Raw genomic sequence first — 24,834 nt, 5'->3', positions numbered from 1 at the left:
ACCTGAATGGGTCTTAACATTTCTTTCATCATCCTGTGATGTAAATACACACAAACAATGGCAATGGCCACACTTTAACAATGTTTACATGTTTTAATAAACATTCATATCCATCCGATTAGCAACAACTTTTAATTGACATTTGCGCTGGGGAACGTACGAGCGGCGTTCAATAAGTAATGCAGCTCTTTTTTTTCTGAGAGCAGGTTGGTTTTATTCAGAATTCCGATACACTGTACTATTTACCACTCTTTTGATTACAAAACTCTATTGATCAACATCATTTCCGTTCAGTTGACTACCTTACGCAACCTTACTGGAAGGGCAGTCTGCCCTCATGACACCACTCTACTGGTCAACGTCAGAGCCAAGGTATTGCTGCATAAATAACCTCACCATCATCCGCGCACTGCTTCCTACGGAGTGCATTTTCCATTGGGCAAAACTGACGGAAGTCGGAAGGTGCGAGATCTGTGATGTACGGTGGATGAGGAAGAACAGTGAGCTCCTCTCGGGTGCGCGGACTTTCTTGAGGCCTTGCGTTATCTTGGAGAATAATAGATTAGTTTGCATTTTTGTGGCGGTTAATACGCTGAAGTCGTTTCCCCAGTTTCCTGAGGTAGTACAGTACATTTCAGAGTTGATTGTTGCACCATGAGGGAGGGAGGACATCAAACAGAATAACTCCTTCGGAGACCAAGATGACCGTCGCCACGACTTCACTGGCCAAGGCAGTAGCTTTGAACTTTTTCTTCGGAGGAAAGGTGTTGTGGCGCCACTCCAGGGACTGCCGGTTTGTTTCCGGTTGGAAGGTACTGACCCATGTTTCACCGTCTGTGACGATGTACCACAAAAAATTGTCATCATCAATCTCGTAACGCGCAAGCAATTCCGCACAGGTGGTCGTTCGTTGCTCTTCATGGTCTGCACGCCGGAGAACGGACTGGCCTGCGATGACAGACACCTCATACGACGACTCACAATGTTTTTGTTCAATGCCAAGTCTCTGCAGACAGTTTGCAAGTGCCTATGGCTCAAACGGCTCTGAGCACTATGGGACTTAACGTCTGAGGTCATCAGTCCCCTAGAACGTAGAACTACATAAACCTAACTAACCTAAGGACATCGTTTGTGATCGTTCGGTCACCTGGAATGAGAGTGTCCACACGTTCCAATATTGGAGGAGTCTCAACTGTGTGACGCCGGCCTGCACGCCGGAGAACGGACTGGCCTGCGATGACAGACACGTCATACGACGACTCACAATGTTTTTGTTCAATGCCAGGTCTCTGCAGACAGTTTGCAAGTGCCTATGGCTCAAACGGCTCTGAGCACTATGGGACTTAACGTCTGAGGTCATCAGTCCCCTAGAACGTAGAACTACATAAACCTAACTAACCTAAGGACATCGTTTGTGATCGTTCGGTCACCTGGAATGAGAGTGTCCACACGTTCCAATATTGGAGGAGTCTCAACTGTGTGACGCCGGCCTGCACGCCGGAGAACGGACTGGCCTGCGATGACAGACACGTCATACGACGACTCACAATGTTTTTGTTCAATGCCAGGTCTCTACAGACAGTTTGCAAGTGCCTATGGCTCAAACGGCTCTGAGCACTATGGACTTAACGTCTGAGGTCATCAGTCCCCTAGAACGTAGAACTACTTAAACCTAACTAACCTAAGCACATCAAACACATCCACTCCCGAGGCAGGATTCGAACCAGCGACCGTAGCGGTCGCGCGGCTTCAGACTGAAGCGCCTAGAACCGCTTGGCCACAGCGGCCGGACAAGTACCTATGAATATCTGCGATGCTCTGGTTTTCCGCCGAAAGAAATTCAATGACAGCGCTCTGCTTCGAACGCACCTCCCATGCAGACGTCATTCTGAAGGCTAATTGTAGCGCCATCAGCAATCGGTACTTCATGAAAGTACAGGAGCTGAAGCGGGAATATTTCCGTAATATCCCGCAACGGGTTCCGTTACATTATTTACTGAATGCCACTGAATCTTTGTCTACGTGGTAGTTACCCACATCTTGCTCAAAACCGTATAAACCGTGTGAAAAATATTTTTCTGGCCCGAATACCGCACGCATTGTAACTACTGCCACATATCACTGTTTACATGCGCACATCGTGACAAAGTTGTCATTAGCAGGAATCTAACGTTAGAGGTAGAGCTGACATATTTCGGTTGATCATGGAAACTCCTCCCGAACAGGCCATGAAGGCCCAAAGGACCGACCGGCCGCCGTGTCATCCTCAGACCACAGGCGTCACTGGATGCGGATGAGGAGGGGCATGTGGTCAGCACACCGCTCTCCCGGCCGTATGTCAGTTTCCGAGACAGGAGCAGCCACTTCGCAATCAAGCAGCTCCTCAGTTAGCCTCACGAGGGCTGAGTGCACCCCGCTTGCCAACGACGCTCGGCAGACGGGCTGGTCACCCATCCAAGTGCTAGCCTAGCCCGACAGCGCTTAACTTCGGTGATGTGACGGGAACCGGTGTTACCACTGCGACAAGGCGGTTGGCATGGTTGATCATGGAAGTATCAACTAATTAATACGAATACATCATATCACTTACCATGTTTTGCAGGCAATAACTCTGTTTCTCATCCACTTTCCCTTTTCCATTATTCACAGCTGAGGACTTTATATACGTGGCTTCCTGCCAGCACTTTTCGAATCTATGTGCGACTCCGCTCTTTGGTTTTTCTATTTCCTGTGTCCATTTGCGATGCAACGGCTCGCATGGGTGATATACATTAGATGGGATCCCCAAACAAATACTACGTTCAGGCCGCACATTCAGTAAACTTACAAGGGAACCTCCCCATCGCACCCCCCTCAGATATAGTTATAAGTTGGCAGAGTGGATAGGCCTTGAAAAACTAAACACAGATCAATCGAGAAAACAGGAAGAAGTTTTGTGGAACTATGAAAAAAATAAGCAAAATATACGAACTGAGCAGTCCACGTGCAACATATGCAACTTCAAGGGTGTTGTGCGGTCAGGAGCGCCGTGGTCCTGTGGTTAGCGTGAGCGGCTGTGGAGGGAAAGGTCTTTGGTTCAAGTCTTCCTTCGACTGAAAATTTTAATTCTTTCTTTTCAGACAATTATTATCTGTCCGTCCGATGCGATCACTTTTTTGGGAGTGATAATCACATCCACAAGAAAACCTAAATCGGGCAAGGTAGAAGAATCTTTTTACCCATTCACCAAGTGTACAAGTTAGGTGGGTCGACTACATATTACTGTCATGTGACGCACATGCCGTCAACAGTATCGTATAGAATATATCAGACGTGTTTTCGTGTGGAGGAATCGGTTGACCTATGACCTTGCGATCAAATGTTTTCGGTTCCCACTGGAGATGCACGTCCTTTCGTCTACTCATTGCACGGTTTTGCGGTGCGGTCGCAAAACGCAGACACTAAACTTATTACAGTGAACAGAGACGTCAATGAACGAACGGACAGATCATAATTTTACGAAAATAAAGAAAGTAAACTAATCACTCGAGGGAAGACTTGAACCATGGACTTCTCATTCCGCAGCAGCTCACGCTAACCACAGGACCACGGCGCTCCTGACTGCACATCACCCTTGAAGTTTCATATGTTCCACGTGGACTACTCAGTTCGCATATTTTGCAAATTTTTTTCATAGTTCCACACAACTTCTTCCTGTTTTCTCGGTTGATCTGTGTTCAGTTTTTCAAGGCCTATCCACTGTTCCAACTTATAGCTAAATCTGAGGGGGGTGCGATGGGGAGGTTCCCTTGTTAGTAATAAATAAATAAATAAAATAAATATTTTAAAAACACCTCAACAGAGCCACAAGTGACTATGATAGAGATAAATAATTGAATTGAACTCCTAAAATATCCAAGGAATTAGTTTAGAAAGGATGGTGTGCCAGTTGGAGCACAGCAGTGCAACAAATCGTTATCTTACATGTAACAGAAATATTCTCGATTTGAAAGTATCAGAAAGTAACTAAAAGAATAAAAATCTGTGTAACAGTAGCAATATGCACAAATGAAACGGGAAAACGGTGCAAAGATGATTTCTGCTTTAACTGTAATGCGATGTGCCGCGAGTTCTAATTATCACCTCTTGCTTAAAAAACTCGCACGCAATTTGATCCGAATTTATACTCTCGCAGTAATGGCTTCATAACCTTTAGACATCAGATTACTACTTCCGTAAGATATAAAAGTGCATTTCCTGTACGGGACAGATGTCATAATTCCGTGAATAACGTTGTTACCCACTTAGCAAACTGCAAGAATTTAGGGGATTACATATAAAATAAAAACTGCTTAAAAGTTCTTACAATTCAAGTAGCAGGATACTTGTACATGCTCTTAATAATAAAATGTCGGTCGGTATATATACTAGTGAGACAAGCTCACATGCGCATCACATATCCCTATTCATGTACAGTAGTGGCGCAACACGAAAACTGGACGTCGGTGACTAACCAGTTCTGCGAGGCCTCTTCATTTGCCAGTCGGAAAGAAAATGTTGCATCAAATGAGCTGATGTATACAATAATAATAGTTATAACAAATTTTATTAGTATGCTATGCAATTATTGTTGTTGAGGTCTTCAGTCCTGAGACTGGTTTGATGCAGCTCTCCATGCTACTCTACTCTGTGCAGTACTTACTGCTACATCCTTCTGAATCTGCTTAGTGTATTCATCTCTTGGTCTCCCTCTACGATTTTTACCCTCGACGCTGTCCTCCAATGCTAAATTTGTAATCCCTTGATGCCTCAGAACATGTCTTACCAACCGGTCCCTTCTTCATGTCAAGTTGTGCCACAAACTCCTCTTCTCCCCAATTCTGTTCAATACCTCCTCATTAGTTATGTGATCTACCCATCTAATCTTCAGCATTCTTCTGTAGCACCACATTTCGAAAGCTCCTATTCTCTTCTTGTCCGAACTATTTATCGTCCATGTTTCACTTCCATACATGGCTACACTACATACAAATACTTTCAGAAACGACTTCCTGACACTTAAATCTATACTCGACGTTAACAAATTTCTCTTCTTCAGAAACGCTTTCCTTGCCATTGCCAGTCTACATTTTATAGCCTCTCTACTTCGACCATCATCAGTTATTTTGCTCTCCAAATAGCAACGCTCCTTTACTACTTTAAGTGTCTCATTTATTAATCTAATTCCCTCAGCATCACCCGACTTAATTCGACAACATTCCATTATCCTCGTTTTGCTTTTGTTGATGTTCATCTTATATCCTCCTTTCAAGACACTGTCCATTCCATTCAACTGCTCTTCCAAGTCCTTTGCTGTCTCTGACAGAATTACAATGTCATCGGCGAACCTCAAAGTTTTTATTTCTTCTCCATGGATTTTAATACCTACTCCAAATTTTTCTTTTGTTTCCTTCACTGCTTGCTCAATATACAGATTGAATAACATCGGGGAGAGGCTACAACCCTGTCTCACTCCCTTCCCAACCACTGCTTCCCTTCCATGCTCCTCAACTCTTATAACTGCCATCTGGTTTCTGTACAAATTGTAAATAGCCTTTCGCTCCCTGTATTTTATCCCTGCTACCTTTAGAATTTGAAAGAGAATATTCCAGTCAATATTGTCAAAACTTTCTCTAAGTCTACAAATGCTAGAAACATAGGTTTGCCGTTCCCTAATCTTTCTTCTAAAATATTATTGATATTATTGTTGCAATGACAAAAATTACAATAATCGCAAATTAAAATAGACGAATTTCTCGGCTTTTCGCCCGCATCTCGTGGTCGTGCGGTAGCGTTCTCGCTTCCTACGCTCGGGTTCCCGGGTTCGATTCCCGGCGGGGTCAGGGATTTTCTCTGCCTCGTGATGGCTGGGTGTTGTGTGACTTCCTTAGGTTAATTAGGTTTAAGTAGTTCTAAGTTCTAGGGGACTGATGACCATGGATGTTTAGTCCCATAGTGCTCAGAGCCATATGAACCATTTTTTTCTCGGCTTTTCGCCTAACTATATTTTTTAACGATTACGTCACAGCCGTTATTTCCGTTTCAATTCATAGTACTGACAGCGCAGATAGTCTCTCTTGCCTCAAGTAGGTTTTAATCGATTTTTACTCCGAGAAACTTCTCTCGGCTGAAGCAGAACTGACCGGAACTGTGAGCACGATTCTGATTGTTATGTAAGGTCGCTTCTTCCAAATTATTTTGTAAAACGCATTGAATAAGTTGTTTTACGCCTTTGAATCAGCCCAGTCGATTAGATTTTAAAACTTGTATGTGACTATTTTCGCCTTCGCTGAATCATTACAGTCCTTGAGAAGGTCATCCTTGGATAAGGATTCCAAATAATTGGTATGGTAAATAAAACCAAATCGTCCAACAAATTCATTGCGTCGATTACTACAACATCTATCATTGCTTTTAAAGTTAGCTGTGTACTGCATTTCAACAGAATGTGTAGGTTTATCAATTTGTTCATAACCGAACGTTCGGTTTTCTCAGTGGTATTCTTTTTTTTTTAAAAAAAAAAAAAACTGAGACAAACAATGGGGCTTTTGGAACGCTTGTTTCAAAGCCTATATTACGGAATTCTTGTATCCAGTCACGAAATTAACGTAAGATATCTAAAGCGACTTTCAAGTTCGCTTTAAACGATTGTCGTAGTTTACTTATATTCTTCACACGTAGTAAAATCTCGTACCACACGAGCATTGCAACAATATACTCGAAAGTTAGCACTTCGTTCAAGACTGATTCACAGTCTCTAAGAGTTTCGGAATCACCAGTTTTAATTTTCAGGTCATTCACGCTTGCGATAACCTCATAAAATTGCAAAAATATCGCTTTTACTGCTCCCATTCTATTTTCACACCGTGTTTCAGACAGAGGTTTTAATGTCAGTTTTAGTTTTGTACGACCCAAATGTTTGCTTCACTTATAAAGAGCACATCAACTTTATTGATGGAGCCTAAAAACGTTTCAGCTGTTGTAGAAGTGTTATATGCGTTTATCGAAAGTAGAGTCTAACAATGGCATCCGCACGGCGTGATGAATGCTCGTGGATTAATGTTAAATATTGTTCTTCTGATACGTTTATTAGTGCCAGCCATATTGGCTCCGTTATCACATCCATGTCGTCGACAGTTTTCGGTATCTAGGCCACTATTTTTTAGTTCCTTTAAAATGGCATTTGTTAAACACTCTCCCGTTGATTCTGCGACAGCATTAAACCCAAAGAAATGTTCCATTATCTCTCCAACTAAGGAATTGCAAAATCTTAATATTACTGACATTTGTTACATACGGTTCACATTCCTGGTACAATCGACGATGAAGGTATAATATTTTGCTTGTCTGACTATTTTTATAATTTCGTAATAACAGATATTTGTATTAATGCAGTTAATTCCTTTTCGATGCCGTGGTTCAGATAATGCTGACAAAGTTGATTTTCATTAATACTTTTCAAGTGCTCTTTTGGTATTAAATCATTTTTGGATAACAATTTATAAAGGTGTATAAAATTCCCGCTGTTTCCGCTATCGTTCAGGAGAAGGGATTCTCGATGAGCTCTAAATGTCAAATTGTGTGAGGCTAAGTAGTTGATAATATCGATCAATCTTCAAACAAGTTGTACCAACACCTTTGTGATTCCCTAATCATTCTTTCGTTTTCCTTACAGAATTCTACTTATTTCATCATGCACTTCATGTGTCCTTGACTTTATTTATGTCTTTACAATATCCTACTCAGATTTCCGAGTCAAAACGCGCTTCTTTTACCATCTGTGTTTGCAAATGTATAAAAAATGTCTACATGGAAAGCAATAAATTTATCTTGAGATATGGACTAAGCCAACCATCTATGATGATGTTTTTCGCCATGACTCAGTTTTTTAGTAATATGAAATTTAGTAAAAAGTCTTTTATTTGCGTTTTCAAGGTAAATTTCATCAGATTTCTCTAAGCATTGTTGGAGACCGTTTTTAATTAAGTCATGACGCTGCGAATCTGTTCCTGGAAATACCCGCTTCCCCGGGTCTAATTCTGTAAATGACTGTCATATATGAAGAGCTTGCTCTTCATTTAGTGAGTCACAAATCTTTTCACTTTTTAACTCTTTATTCTGCTGAGACTCTTGGATCACAGCAGTTTCATCTAACCCTGATACTGTATCAGAAAGGGCAACAGATTCACTCGACTCTGAAGCTGGTTCTGTTAAAGAAACTGAAGAAACCTTCAGAAGACACTTCTCAGAAGCATCTGAAGCAGTTAGACTTGAAGAAGATTTTTTAAGGATTTCGTTGTACTTAAATCACCATCATCATTTAAGACTGATTATGCCTTTCAGCGTTCAGTCTGGAGCATAGCTCCCTTATAAAATTCCTCCATGATCCCCTATTCAGTGCTAACATTGATGCCTCTTCTGATGTTAAAACTATGTACTTAATATAATTAAATATAACTGTCTAAGCCTGTCTTCTTCTTTGAGTTGTCCTGGGTTCCCATTTTCTCCCTAAGACCCTGTCTCATGAGGGTTCTCCAGACATGATGATCTAAGAAATATTTTTTGTTAAGTAGGCGGATAAGTAAAGTAGTTAAAGTACTCGTTGTTGTAGTGTAGAGAGAGTAGTATGTGCGACGATCATACGTGGCAGAATAATTTTTGTATTCTTCCTTGTATGACGGCAGAATAAAAAAGATTAAGATATACAAATTATTTACGAAATACTTACGTGAATTTGCGACGGTGAAATAAATGACGTTTTACAGATAAATAAATATACTAAGAAATATATACTGAATTACCTTACAAATATCAAATAAATCACAACACTGTGATGAATGTATTAAAATATAAATAATAACGTATTTACAATAAACAAATAACAAACTTTTCACTTAAGGATAGCTCAATAAGCAGTTCAGTTGAAGGGAAATGGTCATCACTAAAAACGGCCATCACAGAAATTGGAAAGAAAAACGTAGGCACACAGAAAGTAACTGTGAAGAAAACAGGTAACAGAAGAAATGCTTGAATTGACCGATGAAAGAAGGAAGTACAAAAATGTTCAGGGAAAATTAGGAATACAGAAATGCAAGCCACTTAGGATTGAAATAAATAGGAGGTGTGGGGAAGCTAAGGCGAAATGGATGCATGGTTGCATGAAAAATGTGACGAAATCGAAAAAGATATGATGGTCGGAAGAACTGTCTCAGCATACAGAAAAGTCAAAACAATCGTCGATGAAATTAAAAGCAAGCGATTTAACATTAAGAATGCAAAAGGAATTCCACATTTAAATACAGTGGGTGGATGGAAAGAGTAGCTAAAAGGCCTCTTTGAGGGGGAAGACTTGTCTGACGACGTGATGGAAGAAAAAAGAGGAATCGATTCAAGGAGACAGAGGTCAGTTACTAGCATCAGAATTTAAAAGAGCTTTGGAAGACTTAAGAACGAGTAAAGCAGAAGGGACAGATAACATTCCATAGGAATTCCTAAAATTATTGGTGGAAGTGGTAAAAAAACGACAAGTCACGTTGGTGTGTAGCTTGTATGAGACTGGCGATAAATATCTGATTTTCGAAAAAACATAATTCACACAATTCCGAAGACTGCAAGAGCTGACAAGAGCAGGAATTAAGTTGGTGAGAAGAATAGCATACAGGAGAGTGGAAAAGAAAACTGAGTATGGGTTAGATGGCGATCAACTTTTGCTTTAGGAAAGGTAAACACAGCAGAGAAGCACTTATGACGTTTCGGTAGATACTGGGAGTAAGACTACGGAAGAATCAAGAAATGTTCATAGGACATATCGACCTGCAGAAGAAGAAAAATTGGAATAAAAATAGGGAAAGACGGGTAATAAATATGTTCAATAACAAGAGGGAACAATAAGAGAGGAAGACAAAGAACGAAGTGCTCGGATTAAAAAGTGTGCGAGATACTGACGTAGGCTTTCGTCCCTGCTGTTCAATCTATACATCGAAAAAGCGATGATGGAAATAAAAGAAAGGTTCAAGAGTGGAACTAAAATTTGTAGTGAAATTTGTGTGTCGAAATTTGTGGCGGTTCATATCAGACCAGTCAGACACCTTATGACGGGTATATCCCGCGTGTATCGTGTAGTAATCGATCTATCCGAACCAGTCTACAGTTCGCTTGGGACGCTGCTCCATATGTATACACCTTAGATACATCGTGTAATAGGAGATTAACTTTCGTCATGTTGCCAGAAGACCGTAGAAAAGTATTGCTACACATCTACGGAAATAAATACGGGTGACTAAATAACTAAACTTTTAACAATCTGAACAACTATTTTGCGAGACCCCACAGGCGAGAGGCCGTCAGCTGTTGCCGACTGCTAACGCCGCCACTGCTCTTGTGGGTCTGGTGAGACTATAAACATGTCGACACATGTTGGAGCATATACTGTACTCGAACATTATGAATCACCTTGAAGAAAATGACTTATTGATACATAACCAAGACGGATTCAGAAAATATCGTTCTTGGTCAACATAGCTAGCTCTTTTTTCCCATGAAGTAATGAGTGCTGTCGACAAGCGATCTCAGGTCGATTGCATATTCCTAGATTTCCAGAAGGCTTTCGATACCGTTCCCCACAAGCGACTATTAATCAAATTGGTGCGTATGGAGTATCGTCTCAGTTGTGTAACTGGATTCGTGATTTCCTCCAGAGAGGTCGCAATCGTAGTGATAGACGGTAAATCATCGAGTAGAACAGAAGTGATATCTGGCTTTCCGAAAGGTAGTGTCATAAGCGCTCTGCAGTTCCTGATTTACATAAATGATCTAGGTGATAATCTGAGCAGCACCCTTGGCTTGTTTGCAGATGACGCTGTAATTTACCGACTAGTAAAATCGTCAGACGATCAATTCCAATTACAAAATGATCTAGAGAGAATTTCTGTACGGTGCGAAAAGTGGCAGTTGGCATTAAACAAAGAAAAGTGTGAGGTCATCCACATGGGTACTAAAAGAAACCCGATAAATTTTGGGTACACGATAAATCGCACAAATCTAAGGCCTGTCAATTCGACTAAATACCAAGAAATTACAATTACGAGCAACTTAAAATGGAAAGACCACATAGAAAATATTGTGGGGAAGGCAAAATAAAGACTGCGCTTAGTTGGCAGAACACTTAGAAGATGAGACAAACCCACTAAAGAGACAGCCTACATTACCCTTGTCCATCCTCAGCTAGGATATTGGTGCGCAGTGTGGGATCCTTACCAGGTAGGATTGGCGGAGGACATCGAAAAAGTGCAAAGAACGGCAGCTCGTTTCGTGTTATCGTGCAATAGAGGTGACAGTGTCACTGATATGATACGCGGGTTGGGGTGGCAGTCACTGAAATACAGGCGGTTTTCTTTGCGACGAGGTCTGTTTACGAAATTTCAATCACCAACTTTCTCTCACGGCTGTGAAAATGTTTTGTTGACAACCACCTACGTAAAGAGAAATGATTATCAAAATAAAATAAGAGAAATCAGAGCTCGAACGGAAAGATTTCGGTGTTCCTTTTTCCCACAAGCCATTCGAGAGTGGAATGGTAGAAAAAAATGGCTCTAAGCATTATGGGACTTAACATCTGAGGTCATCAGTCCCCTAGAACTTAGAACTACTTAAACCTAACCAACCTAAGGACATCACACACATCCATGACCAAGACACAGATTCGAACCTGAGACCGTAGCAACCGCGTGGTTCCGGACTGAAGCATCTAGAACGGCTCGAGAACAGCGGCCGGACGGAATGGTAGAGAAGTAGTATGAAACTGATTCTATGAACCCTCTGCCAGGCACGTAAGTGTGAATTGCAGAGTAACAGTGTAGCTGCAGATATAGACCATTCGAGACAGAGGGGTTGGCGGACACTGCCGGCAGTTTGTAGATATGGCGATGGACCATTTCTCAGACTTCCAAGACATTTCTCAATACTTTGTGGTCGGACGCCAGGCACCAAAATAGGGTGGTTCTGGAGGCTATGTGGAGCCAGCTTATTAGGTCTTACACGCGCCACGAGCACGCCTCCACCCTACGTCCAATACTTCGGTGGCGGCCAGTGCGGTAGCGAACGACGGCATCTAAAAGCTCTTGTGAAGGATTTTTTGGAAGTAAATGGCATCGGCGTTTAGACTTGCCTGCCCGTTTTCCCGACTTAGCCTATAGAGCACTTCCGGGTTACGTTGGGGAGACGTAACGCAGCTCACCCACATGTGATAAGGACCATCCAAAAATCGTCAACCTCCCAACCACAAGAACTCCTTGCCAACCTTGAGGCCAATATGGGAGCACGTTGCGGAGCATGCATGATGGCAGCACACCGTATTACGAAGCACGTCACGCCTTTTGTAATGTGCAGTGGACCACCATGAATGGCGATGACTGCGGCGTAATTACTGTCTTTGAATGAACGTTCATTGTTGTTCATCTCCTTGTGTATTTGGTTCGCTTACCTTTGGCATTATACGTAGCAGTTCTTTCTATGTATGGTCCAACTTTCATCGCGCTATGTTGCTTGCTAGTGACACACAATGCGAAACTTACTTTCGTCCGTAATTTTTGCACACCAGAGAATTAAAGTTAGAAAGAACTAATTTCGATTTCAGGTAAGTACTGAGACCTTAAAAAACTTTTAGTGAAAGCACACAAAACTATACGTACTGCATTGTTCTAGGTGTAATAAAAATTAGAGTGGAAAGAATAAACCTATGAAATTTGTGTAATTTTTTATTTTAGTACTGGAAGTTTTTAATTCTGTAATATGCAAATTAAATCATTTTCCATAGGAAAAAGTGCAACAGAAATTCGAAAACGATCATCGGATTTTATACTGAAATGTAAAACATAGGATACTGTTTAACTGTGTAGTTTACCGAGCACGCTGAGAACATATTTTGTTATGTTTGGTCGGTTTCCAATATTTCCTTCTCACGGCGTTCACCTAGAGAGATTTTTGAGTTAGACTCGTAGGAAATGTAAAGTCAAATGACAGAAATAAAACCACTGCAGTTGAAGTAAAGAGAGCAACCAGAGTTCATGTATAAAAAACAAAATATCTTTTGAACGAGTCCACTTATGAATGAAATGTGATTTCTTTACACTTTAGACTATAATCAGAATCACACCTCTACACATATCGGAGAAAAATACATATAGCAGGGATACCGGTGGAGTGTGCATTCAGATGCCCATAACACGATTTTTTTGCCAATATATGTTGACTTCAAAACCCACGGGATTGCATTGCGGCGTTGGTCTTCTTCATAAAAACTCTGCAGATTTGGAATGTAATTACACTGCTAGCACATACGGATCCCTCTCAAAAGTACCGTGAGTTTTGTACACGTGCCTCTTAAGCTAGTTGACAATTTGCATTCAATGATTGGAATGAATACCAGTTAAATCTTCGCAGAAATAGCTTCAATGGTGTTATGCCTGTTTGCGACAAGTGTCGCAGCTCGGCTTTCACTGATAATAAAAGAAGAGAGAGCCACCGATGTATTTTAGGTTTTCTACTACTCTTGATCGAAATGCCGAGTCTCTGCTATCAAGGAAAATTCCTGAGGCTTCTTCCTAGGCCGCCAAAGCAAGAATTTCGAATTATATCTAATTTTGATCTAGGATATGCAACAATTTAGCGATTTATCACAAACAGAAATATTTTTATGGTTTCGTTCATATTTCTGGTACGAACTTGGACGGAATGGCAAGAAGTGTATTTCTCAAGAAGACAGGTTTGTTAACATCGAATGTAAATTTGCGTGCTTGGAATATTTCCTGAGGGTATTTATCTGGAGTGCCGTCATGTGTGGAAATAAAAGCGGACGACACAATATGAGACATCAAGGAATCATCAATTTAGTAGTGGGGGAAGTGTGTGGCGTAGAGATTAGAGACGAATACGGGAAGTAATTTCAAATGGATGTAGATTGCATCGGTTATTTGGAGATGAAGAACGATGTACAAAATACAGTAGCTAGGAGAGATGCATCAAACCAGTCTACGGACGGAATACCACAACAGCAACCTCTGTCAGAAGGAAAATGAAGCACTAACTACACATACTAATACTTTACATCTTCAGTAGTAGTATTGAGTTTTCTATGGTGGCTGCTTTAAAATAATCACAATAGTTTGGAAATCGATAGAATCAGGAGATAAGGACTCTGGGCATCATACAGAAATCTTGTCTGGAGATGAAAATTTATGGAATTATACATACATTCAATGAACTGACTACGGAACATTTACCCACTGCGAAACTCATCTAGCACTTGTCTCACAAATATGTGATCACACAGTCTTCCATATTATGCCCACGTTTTTAACCCTTTATTACACATGTTTCATAGAAGCGTGATACCAGGCATCTACACAGTGTGGTCTCTGAGGTATAAGGGAGACACTGCTCGAGTTCTAGGGCACGAGGAATCTGAGATCTAGTTTACTTGAAACCAGACGTCTTGGGGATTTGTCATGTCGTGCAATATGACACAACGTATCATTAAAATTTATTATGTATGTTCCTCACTCTGTTACTTCGTCTTATAGATGCACTCCCAATCTTAGATACTTCCTATTGTAAACGCATCCCACTCCTTAGAAGCTCATAAATTTCTTACACCTCTCACCGTACCTGCAATATGGGGTGGATCTGAGAGAGCTCACTGCTCTGGGGATTAGAGTAAAGTCGTAAGAAAGCGCAAATTTTGATTTAAATGACTTTGAAGCTGCTAGACAGGTCGAAAAGCTGGTTACCTTCTTTTATATCCCTAACTCTCTCTTTTTTGTGCTACGATAGAAGCAGTTTTCATTCTGATTCTCAACTTTTACTTTACCATGATTCTGACATTAGATCGCCATAGCTTGGAAACCGATGTAGATTTTTGTTGACCCGGGCGACGACCGATCATTTAGAGGTTTTTTTACGGTGTTTTGAACCACGTTGCTTATATCGTGGTAACAGATAGAGCTTTCCCAACACAACAGGACGACACTTAATTACATACCAGTGGGCGTTGATTTATATCAATGGGGCAAGCAGAAAATTCGTGCTGGACTGGGATTCGAACCCAGGTCTCCTTATTAGGCAGCTGTGCTGACCACTAATCCAAAGTAGTCACCATAAGCGCACAGACCACCCTAACATGCCTCCCGTCAGACACAAATTCTCAACTTATACCACACACTACTGACGTTGAACCCCTGCTCATTAGCCTCATTACTGGCGGCATGTCACCGATACCCGTAAGAGTTCGAGCTTGCTGTGCGCCTACACTGAAGTGATCATTGGACATCTCTGAAATAACAGACACCACATATATGTATACACTCCTGGAAATTGAAATAAGAACAGCGTGAATTCATTGTCCCAGGAAGGGGAAACTTTATTGACACATTCCTGGGGTCAGATACATCACATGATCACACTGACACAACCACAGGCACATAGACACAGGCAACAGAGCATGCACAATGTCGGCACTAGTACTGTGTATATCCACCTTTCGCAGCAATGCAGGCTGCTATTCTCCCATGGAGACGATCGTAGAGATGCTGGATGTAGTCCTGTGGAACGGCTTGCCATGCCATTTCCACCTGGCGCCTCAGTTGGACCAGCGTTCGTGCTGGACGTGCAGACCGCGTGAGACGACGCTTCATCCAGTCCCAAACATGCTCAATGGGGGACAGATCCGGAGATCTTGCTGGCCAGGGTAGTTCACTTACACCTTCTAGAGCACGTTGGGTGGCACGGGATACATGCGGACGTGCATTGTCCTGTTGGAACAGCAAGTTCCCTTGCCGGTCTAGGAATGGTAGAACGATGGGTTCGATGACGGTTTGGATGTACCGTGCACTATTCAGTGTCCCCTCGACGGTCACCAATGGTGTACGGCCAGTGTAGGAGATCGCTCCCCACACCATGATGCCGGGTGTTGGCCCTGTGTGCCTCGGTCGTATGCAGTCCTGATTGTGGCGCTCACCTGCACGGCGCCAAACACGCATACGACCGTCATTGGCACCAAGGCAGAAGCGACTCTCATCGCTGAAGACGACACGTCTCCATTCGTCCCTCATTCACGCCTGTCGCGACACCACTGGAGGCGGGCTGCACGATGTTGGGGCGTGAGCGGAAGACGGCCTAACGGTGTGCGGGACCGTAGCCCAGCTTCATAGAGACGGTTGCGAATGGTCCTCGCCGATACCCCAGGAGCAACAGTGTCCCTAATTTGCTGGGAAGTGGCGGTGCGGTCCCCTACGGCACTGCGTAGGATCCTACGGTCTTGGCGTGCATCCGTGCGTCGCTGCGGTCCGGTCCCAGGTCGACGGGCACGTGCACCTTCCGCCGACCACTGGCGACAACATCGATGTACTGTGGAGACCTCACGCCCCACATGTTGAGCAATTCGGCGGTACGTCCACCCGGCCTCCCGCATGCCCACTATACGCCCTCGCTCAAAGTCCGTCAACTGCGCATACGGTTCACGTCCACGCTGTCGCGGCATGCTACCAGTGTTAACGACTGCGATGGAGCTCCGTATGCCACGGCAAACTGGCTGACACTGACGGCGGCGGTGCACAAATGCTGCGCAGCTAGCGCCATTCGACGGCCGACACCGCGGTTCCTGGTGTGTCCGCTGTGCCGTGCGTGTGATCATTGCTTGTACAGCCCTCTCGCAGTGTCCGGAGCAAGTATGGTGGGTCTGACACACCGGTGTCAATGTGTTCTTTTTTCCATTTCCAGGAGTGTAATTAAGATGATGACCACCAGGAATTCCTTCAGTACAGTCGGACACCAAGCAGGAACTCTTATGGCAATCGGTGAGGTGCCACGAGTAACGAGGCTAATTAGCAGGGTCACTATATCAGTAGTGTGTGGTACAAGTTGAAAATTTTTATCTGTCCGGAGGCGTGCTAGGATAGTCCGTGCAATTGTGGTGATCACTGTGTCCAGATAGCGTAGTTGCCAGTATATCTGCATAGTAAGCAGGGGACCTACGTTCGAACCCTGGTCTAGTACAAATTTTTCGTTTGCCCCATTGATATAAATCAATGCCCAGTCACAGATAATCTTTAATTCCTTTGTGTCTTAATTTGTTAACGTTTCAGTCTCAGTTTCTGCTTCTTGCTTAGGACCACCCAAAATTGCTGAATGTGTGGTAAACATATTGAGCCATATACTTGTACCCCTTAAATGATGGCACTAGTTGCTCTGGAGCGCTGTAGAACTGCTACCAGCTGGCCATGGAAGCTTCTACCTCAGTGAACTGGTGTGTACATGGCATTCGGTTGTACGGAATTGGCAAAGCAATTTCAGTGGATATGGAGATCTGACAAACTGGCAGAAAGGAGTGACCGTATTTGGACGTGCCGAATTAAGTTTCCCGTATTGTTTGGTGTATCACAGCGGACGGTCCCATGTGTTTACAAGGAGTGGTGTACTACTCAACCACGACAGTATCGTGCTCGGTCGTTATCGGAAACGGGTGGTGACGTTAAAGTGAGCAAGTGTAGTGGTGTCTGATGAAAACGCATACCGCTGTCAATGCTTTCAGATCAGCTGTGTTTACACGATCAACCCAGATTACAGACTCATGATAAGCCGACCGAAGCAATAATATTTCGGTTGACCGATACCGTAATCCCCCGACGATGTAAGAACAATGGTAGTATGAATATCCTAGCCAAAGCGGACCGCAGATGGGTGTCGAACATTGTCAGTGATAATATTGTTTCAAAACCCAATAGAAATTAAATCTCTAGTCATCTCCGAGTGAATATTTCGAAGAGATGCCAAGTTTGTTTTGTTTACAGATGATACAGACACTGCAATAAGTAGCAAATCAAGTATTGTCGGAGGGGTGGGGGGGTGGGGGGGTGGGGAGTATAGTCTCAGAAATGGATACCAGTAAATGATTCTTGTACAAACAAACTTTAAAAAGACAGACTATATGAGTTTAGTACTTGTAAGAGGTTTCCCTTGCGTATAAGTCTAAAACATGACGACAAACAGATGGAAGAAGTTGACAGCTTTAAGTTCTTCAGATTACTGCTTGGTAGTAAATTCAGCTGGGATGAGCATACCAGAGAACTGTAGAAGCGCTTAAAATTTCTATTTACAATGCAAATGTTGTCGTAAATGGGTTACTTAAAAATGAAGAATCTAGCATAATATACTTGCTTTCATTCCATGTCATACGGAATTACACTCCTGGAATTGGAAAAAAGAACACATTGACACCGATGTGTCAGACCCACCATACTTGCTCCGGACACTGCGAGAGGGCTGTACAAGCAATGATCACACGCACGGCACAGCGGACACACCAGGAACCGCGGTGTTGGCCGTCGAATGGCGCTAGCTGCGCAGCATTTGTGCACCGCCGCCGTCAGTTTGCCGTGGCATACGGAGCTCCATCGCAGGCTTTAACACTGGTAGCATGCCGCGACAGCGTGGACGTGAACCGTATGTGCAGTTGACGGACTTTGAGCGAGGGCGTATAGTGGGCATGCGGGAGGCCGGGTGGACGTACCGCCGAATTGCTCAACACGTGGGGCGTGAGGTCTCCACAGTACATCGATGTTGTCGCCAGTGGTCGGCGGAAGGTGCACGTGCCCGTCGACCTGGGACCGGACCGCAGCGACGCACGGATGCACGCCAAGACCGTAGGATCCTACGCAGTGCCGTAGGGGACCGCACCGCCACTTCCCAGCAAATTAGGGACACTGTTGCTCCTGGGGTATCGGCGAGGACCATTCGCAACCGTCTCCATGAAGCTGGGCTACGGTCCCGCACACCGTTAGGCCGTCTTCCGCTCACGCCCCAACATCGTGCAGCCCGCCTCCAGTGGTGTCGCGACAGGCGTGAATGGAGGGACGAATGGAGACGTGTCGTCTTCAGCGATGAGAGTCGCTTCTGCCTTGGTGCCAATGATGGTCGTATGCGTGTTTGGCGCCGTGCAGGTGAGCGCCACAATCAGGACTGCATACGACCGAGGCACACAGGGCCAACACCCGGCATCATGGTGTGGGGAGCGATCTCCTACACTGGCCGTACACCACTGGTGATCGTCGAGGGGACACTGAATAGTGCACGGTACATCCAAACCGTCATCGAACCCATCGTTCTACCATTCCTAGACCGGCAAGGGAACTTGCTGTTCCAACAGGACAATGCACGTCCGCATGTATCCCGTGCCACCCAACGTGCTCTAGAAGGTGTAAGTCAACTACCCTGGCCAGCAAGATCTCCGGATCTGTCCCCCATTGAGCATGTTTGGGACTGGATGAAGCGTCGTCTCACGCGGTCTGCACGTCCAGCACGAACGCTGGTCCAACTGAGGCGCCAGGTGGAAATGGCATGGCAAGCCGTTCCACAGGACTACATCCAGCATCTCTACGATCGTCTCCATGGGAGAATAGCAGCCTGCATTGCTGCGAAAGGTGGATATACACTGTACTAGTGCCGACATTGTGCATGCTCTGTTGCCTGTGTCTATGTGCCTGTGGTTCTGTTAGTGTGATCATGTGATGTATCTGACCCCAAGGATGTCTCAATAAAGTTTCCCCTTCCTGGGACAATGAATTCACGGTGTTCTTATTTCAATTTCCAGGAGTGTATTTCGGTTGACCGATACCGTAATCCCCCGACGATGTAAGAACAATGGTAGTATGAATATCCTAGCCAAAGCGGACCGCAGATGGGTGTCGAACATTGTCAGTGATAATATTGTTTTAAAACCCAATAGAAATTAAATCTTTAGTCATCTCTGAGTGAACATTTCGAAGAGATGCCAAGTTTGGTTTGTTTACAGATGATACAGACACTGCAATAAGTAGCAAATCAAGTATTGTCGAGGGGGCGGGGGGGGGGGGGGGGGAGTATAGTCTCAGAAAGGGATATCAGTCAATGATTCTTGAACTAGCAAACTTTAAAAAGACAGACTATATGAGTTTAGTACTTGCAAGAGGTTTCCCTTGCGTATAAGCCTAAAACATGACGACAAACAGATGGAAGAAGTTGACAGCTTTAACTTCTTCAGATTACTGCTTGGTAGTAAATTCAGCTGGGATGAGCATACCAATGAACTGTAGAAGCGCTTAAAATTTCTATTTACAATGCAAATGTTGTCGTAAATAGGTTACTTAAAAAGTAAGAATCTAGCATAATATACTTGCTTTCATTCCATGTCATACGGAATTATTATTGGGGATAAGGCATGAAGCCAGGTTACAATTTTCCGAGTCCAAAGACGTGTAATAAGAATTGTCTGTGGTATGAACTCAACAACATCATTCAGAGGCTTGTGTAGGAAACTAGTGACACTGACTACTGCTTCTCAATACATTTATTCCTTAATGAAATTTGGCATTAAAATTACAGCTCTTTTTCAAACCAGCAACTCGACTCATGAAATCAGTAATAGAAATAAGAATAACATTCACAAAGATTTCAGGTCGCTTACTTTGATCCAGAAAGGTGCCAATATTCAAGAACATGCATTCTCAATAACTTGCCAGCACCTAGAAAAAGTTCAACTATCAATAAAGTTCAGAGCAGCACACAGGATTTTCTGGCGGTGAACTCGTACTGCAATGATGTATTTCTTAGTAGAAAAACTAACGAATGAATGTTATTTATAATACGAGGGTTATTCGGAAAGTAAGGAACGATCGGTAGCGAAATGGAAACCACAGTGAAAATCTGATGAAGTTTCGCACAGGTGTGTCGGGCAGTGTCTCTGATATGCCGTCGATCGCGTTACGTTGTTCTTTTTGGTTCTGAGCACACAGGGAGGACATAAACATACCTAGAACAATATTGACTCCCGCCAAGTACGAGGGCCTGTTGAGAAATTTCGCCTGAAGCTATGCAGCCAACATTACACAATTGTCGTGCGTTTTCTTCTCCAAGACAATTCTCAGCCGCGTTCTGCAGGGACAATGAAGATGCTCCTGCATCGTTTTCAATTCGAAATGTTTGATTACCCACAATACAGCCCGTAGTTGTCTCCCTCTGATTTTCATCTCTGCTCACATGAACCGCTGGCTATGGAGACAACATTTTGGCACAGACAACGAGCTGTAGGCCAGCGTAGAGAATTGGCGGAAAGCACTGGCAGCTGCCTTCGTTAACGAGGGTATTGGAAAGTTGGTACAACGCTACGACAAACGTTTAAGTCGGATCGGCGACTGTGGAAATAAGTAGCTGCAAGTTGTAGCTAACTGTTGCAAATAAAACAGTTTTGATTTTCACTGTGGTTTCCATTTCGCGACCTATCGGTCCTTATTTTCCGAATAGCCCTCGTATAAAATATGCGAGTATTATGCGGAATCTGAGATCTGTACGAATTCAGCACAGTGGTGTGATCACTGTTAATAAGTATTGTAAAATTATTTTGCTATGTGATGTTGCAAGGCTACTGTAGCTTTAGCGAACTGGACAGTTATATGTTCTGCCAAAAGTTTTCTGTTATACTTTAGATGAAAATATGTTGAAGGTTTTCTGACTTGTTCCACATCCACGAGGACCATTGCTCGTTGGATCCGCAAAAAAGGCATAAAGTTACGTATTGTAAATATTTGTTGTGTATTCTTGGTTTTCGATACGCTCTACATCCTGAAGGATCTCCTCACTACGGATCCATTGGAACGAAAAAAGCATCTAATATAATGTTCGAACTGCCCAACAGAACTGATCCAATATATGGAATCCTCAGATGACACTATTGACTGGTGCGTGACATGATATGGTGCCTTTTGCAATGCACTTTTACCTTCTCCGTCTTTCATACACACCGACGGCTTAGAGTGAGCTAGAAGCCTCGTACTAAAAGCAGGTAGCATTTCACCTTGGTATAGTGTCACCTGCTATATTGTCCAGAAAAGATTTGTGTTCCAAGACGAGTGGTTCGATCTGCAGATGGACGTGAAGGGGTCGGAGGTGCTGTGGCCGCTGTCGTCAGTGTTGTGGGAGCTGCGACTCCTGGGTCTGTGGTTGCCGCCCCCGGGCCGCCGACTGCGCCACCGTCTGGCACTCGCCTTCGTCATGGTCTCACACGTCGCCAACTTCCTCGGTGCCTTCGCCAGCATCACCATGGACACACCCAGCAATCTCCCACAGCTCTCCTTCATAGCGTACAACTGTCTTATTGACGCTGGTCTCGCTTGCAAAGTAAGTAATACAACTAACTGTTTTTGGGATCAAGACACAGAGAAATTAAAGATCTTTGCTCCCACTGGCCACTGGTTAACATCAATGCGGTAAGTTCAAAATTTGCGTCGGACAGGGATTCGAACCCTGTTCTTCTGATTATTAGATGGATATGCTGACCAGTACTCCGTTTGAGCACAGTGGTGACCATAACCGCACAGACTACGCTAAACGTCTCCTGTCAGACCAAATTTCTCAACTTATACCACACACTACTGACGTAATGCCCCCACTCATGAGCCTCATTACTCGCAGCGTCTTATCGACTTCCACAAGAGTTCGAGCTTGGTGTGAATCTGCACTGAATGGGTCATTGGCTGTCATCTCTTAATTATGGTCCGCTTGCTTAGCTAGGTGGTAACGTGCTCGCCTCCCATGCAAGTGGGCCCGGGTTCGAGTCCCGGCTGGGTTGGAGATTTTCTCCACTCCCTGCGCGCAAGTCACTCAATGTGGCGTCAAATGAAATAAGACTTGCACCTGGCGGCCGAACTTTGCCGAATAGGTGTCTCCCGGCCAATGATGCGATACGCCTATTTCCATTTCTTAATTATGTATGTGGTGTTCGTTGTTTCAGATTTGTCCGCAAGAGCAGATACCACATACTTGTTTTTGGGTTGTTGTAACTGAATGTTACTATCAACGCACCCCAAAAATCTGCTATAGTTCATTACAATGGGTGGAAGGTTACATGCTAGTATTATTAATTAAACATTTTCTTGACTAAATCGGAAATGTCGCTACAGAATAAGAAATAACGAACAAAATTTATTCAGAGTTATGGTACAAACTTCACCTAACACTTGATAACAGCATGATGTATTATGCTTGATGTCCCATACCTAATACCATGAAATCTAAATAATATGGCTGTCTCTTGGTAGTCTATGATACTCTCACGACGACGGAAAATAATTATGCAGGCTGTATTTATTGCTCCACGAATAGCGTTTGCTAAGTCGGAACTATTGTCTTCTGAACGGAATTCACGGTACTGCGTTCCGTAGCATTGCTGCAGGATCTGTTGGCACAGTAGGAATTGCTGAGCTACATGGAGTGAACTGACTCGTCTGAATGCAAGATTAGAACTGGGAGAGTGTCCTTGGCACCTCGTCTCTTCTCTCTGTCGGTGGACATTTTCCTTCTCCACCGATACCGGGTGGGCGCAATGTAGTTCTCCATTGACAGTGCTCTCTTTCGTGGCAGGCAACACTAATGGTGGATGAATATAATATGCTGATGGACTTGGTGGAGGAAGCAGAAAGTGCCCTGAAGAGAGAGAACCGTCTGGTGACTAAAGCTTTGAACAGAGACGTGCCAGGAGAAGTGTTGCGCCTATGTGGTGACAGCCTCTAGTGGCACTGTTGTCTGTCTCTTGAATCATGTTCACAACAACTCTCAGCTTCTTCCTCATTACTATGCTTATGGCTTCCATGATCGCAACCTCCTTTACTGAAGCTAACATGTCGTGCCCTGTCAAAGACCGCCTTTTGTGTTCTGAGAGGGATGCAGAAGGACAACTTACAGAAGACAGGGGAGCTTTCTTCAGTCGACACAATCGACGAGAGAAAGGAGTGTGGGCTGCTTGTAGAGGTCCAACGGCGGCGCGGCAACAAATTGAAACATTTAAAAATACAGAACTCGATGTAAATCTCAAATAAGCAGGATAGGAACCAAAGTCAGAATGGATTCATTGTAACGGAATTCTATTCAGGCACAACTCATAGGCTAAGACCCCCTTAGCTAATTTTATGTCTAACTCTGAACTTGAACTCGTGCCAATATAAGACGGATAATTAGTCCCCAGAACCTATTTTGGCATGACGAGACAAGCAACTGTTCTAATTGTAAGTCCAAGACGAGTAACACAGCAGTGGTGTCTTCTTAGTATTGTAGGCCTGTTATTGCCTAGGACACCAAAGAGCCCGTACTTATATCGTTCACAAAGGGCGCTTTCTTGGATCATACCTTATTACGAAACATTCTATAACATATCCTCTGACGCCTATTTGTGTTTATCGAATTTGTAGTCACATGCGCAGTGCAAGCGTCCCTTCATTTATGTGTCCCTCCTTTGAATCGTTGTACGAACGTCGAAATGGCAGATTTGAGATAACAGATCGCGGAACTGAAAAGCAGCTACAATCACTTAGTAGTGGGAAGGCTTCAGGACCAGATGAAAAAATTGTTAAAATGGCTCTTTGTACTATGGGACTTAACATCTGAGGTCCCCTAGAACTCAAAACCGTTTTAGTTTAGTTTAGTTTTAGTTATGTCATCTTCCGTAGATCATTTCCGCTATTATTTTATCGATATGATGTGGAGCATGTCAGATTACAAGGATATGCACACACCTGAACAGTGCTAATATTAATATTACTGATGTTTTTAGTTCTACACATGCAACTACGTTTAGAGGTACAATTCTTTTTTTCTTACTATTTCTGAAACAGAAACTCGTCCATGGAGTAGAAGGAGTTGTCCAAAAGAAATGATTTTAAGCTAGATTTAAAACTTGATCTACTAACTTTATGTTGTTGGGCAAATGATTAAAGATATTTGTTGCTGAATAATGTA

The 24,834-nt window shown here is 43.4% G+C and overlaps 1 protein-coding gene across 1 annotated transcript in view; it reads left to right on the top strand.

Moving 5' to 3' along the window:
• Positions 1-21,969: 21,969 nt before the first annotated feature.
• Positions 21,970-24,834, top strand: part of LOC126204270 (uncharacterized) — a 242,123-nt gene continuing 239,258 nt past the window's right edge. The window contains exon 1 of the mRNA XM_049938659.1: positions 21,970-22,221. Within this exon, the coding sequence (XP_049794616.1) occupies positions 21,970-22,221 (252 nt within the window). The remainder of the gene's footprint in view (positions 22,222-24,834) is intronic.

Source organism: Schistocerca nitens, chromosome 9 (genome assembly GCF_023898315.1).
Source record: "Schistocerca nitens isolate TAMUIC-IGC-003100 chromosome 9, iqSchNite1.1, whole genome shotgun sequence".
Lineage (NCBI taxonomy): Eukaryota > Metazoa > Arthropoda > Insecta > Orthoptera > Acrididae > Schistocerca > Schistocerca nitens.
Note: the sequence above shows the minus strand (reverse complement) of the source record. Positions and strands in the feature narration are given on the sequence as shown.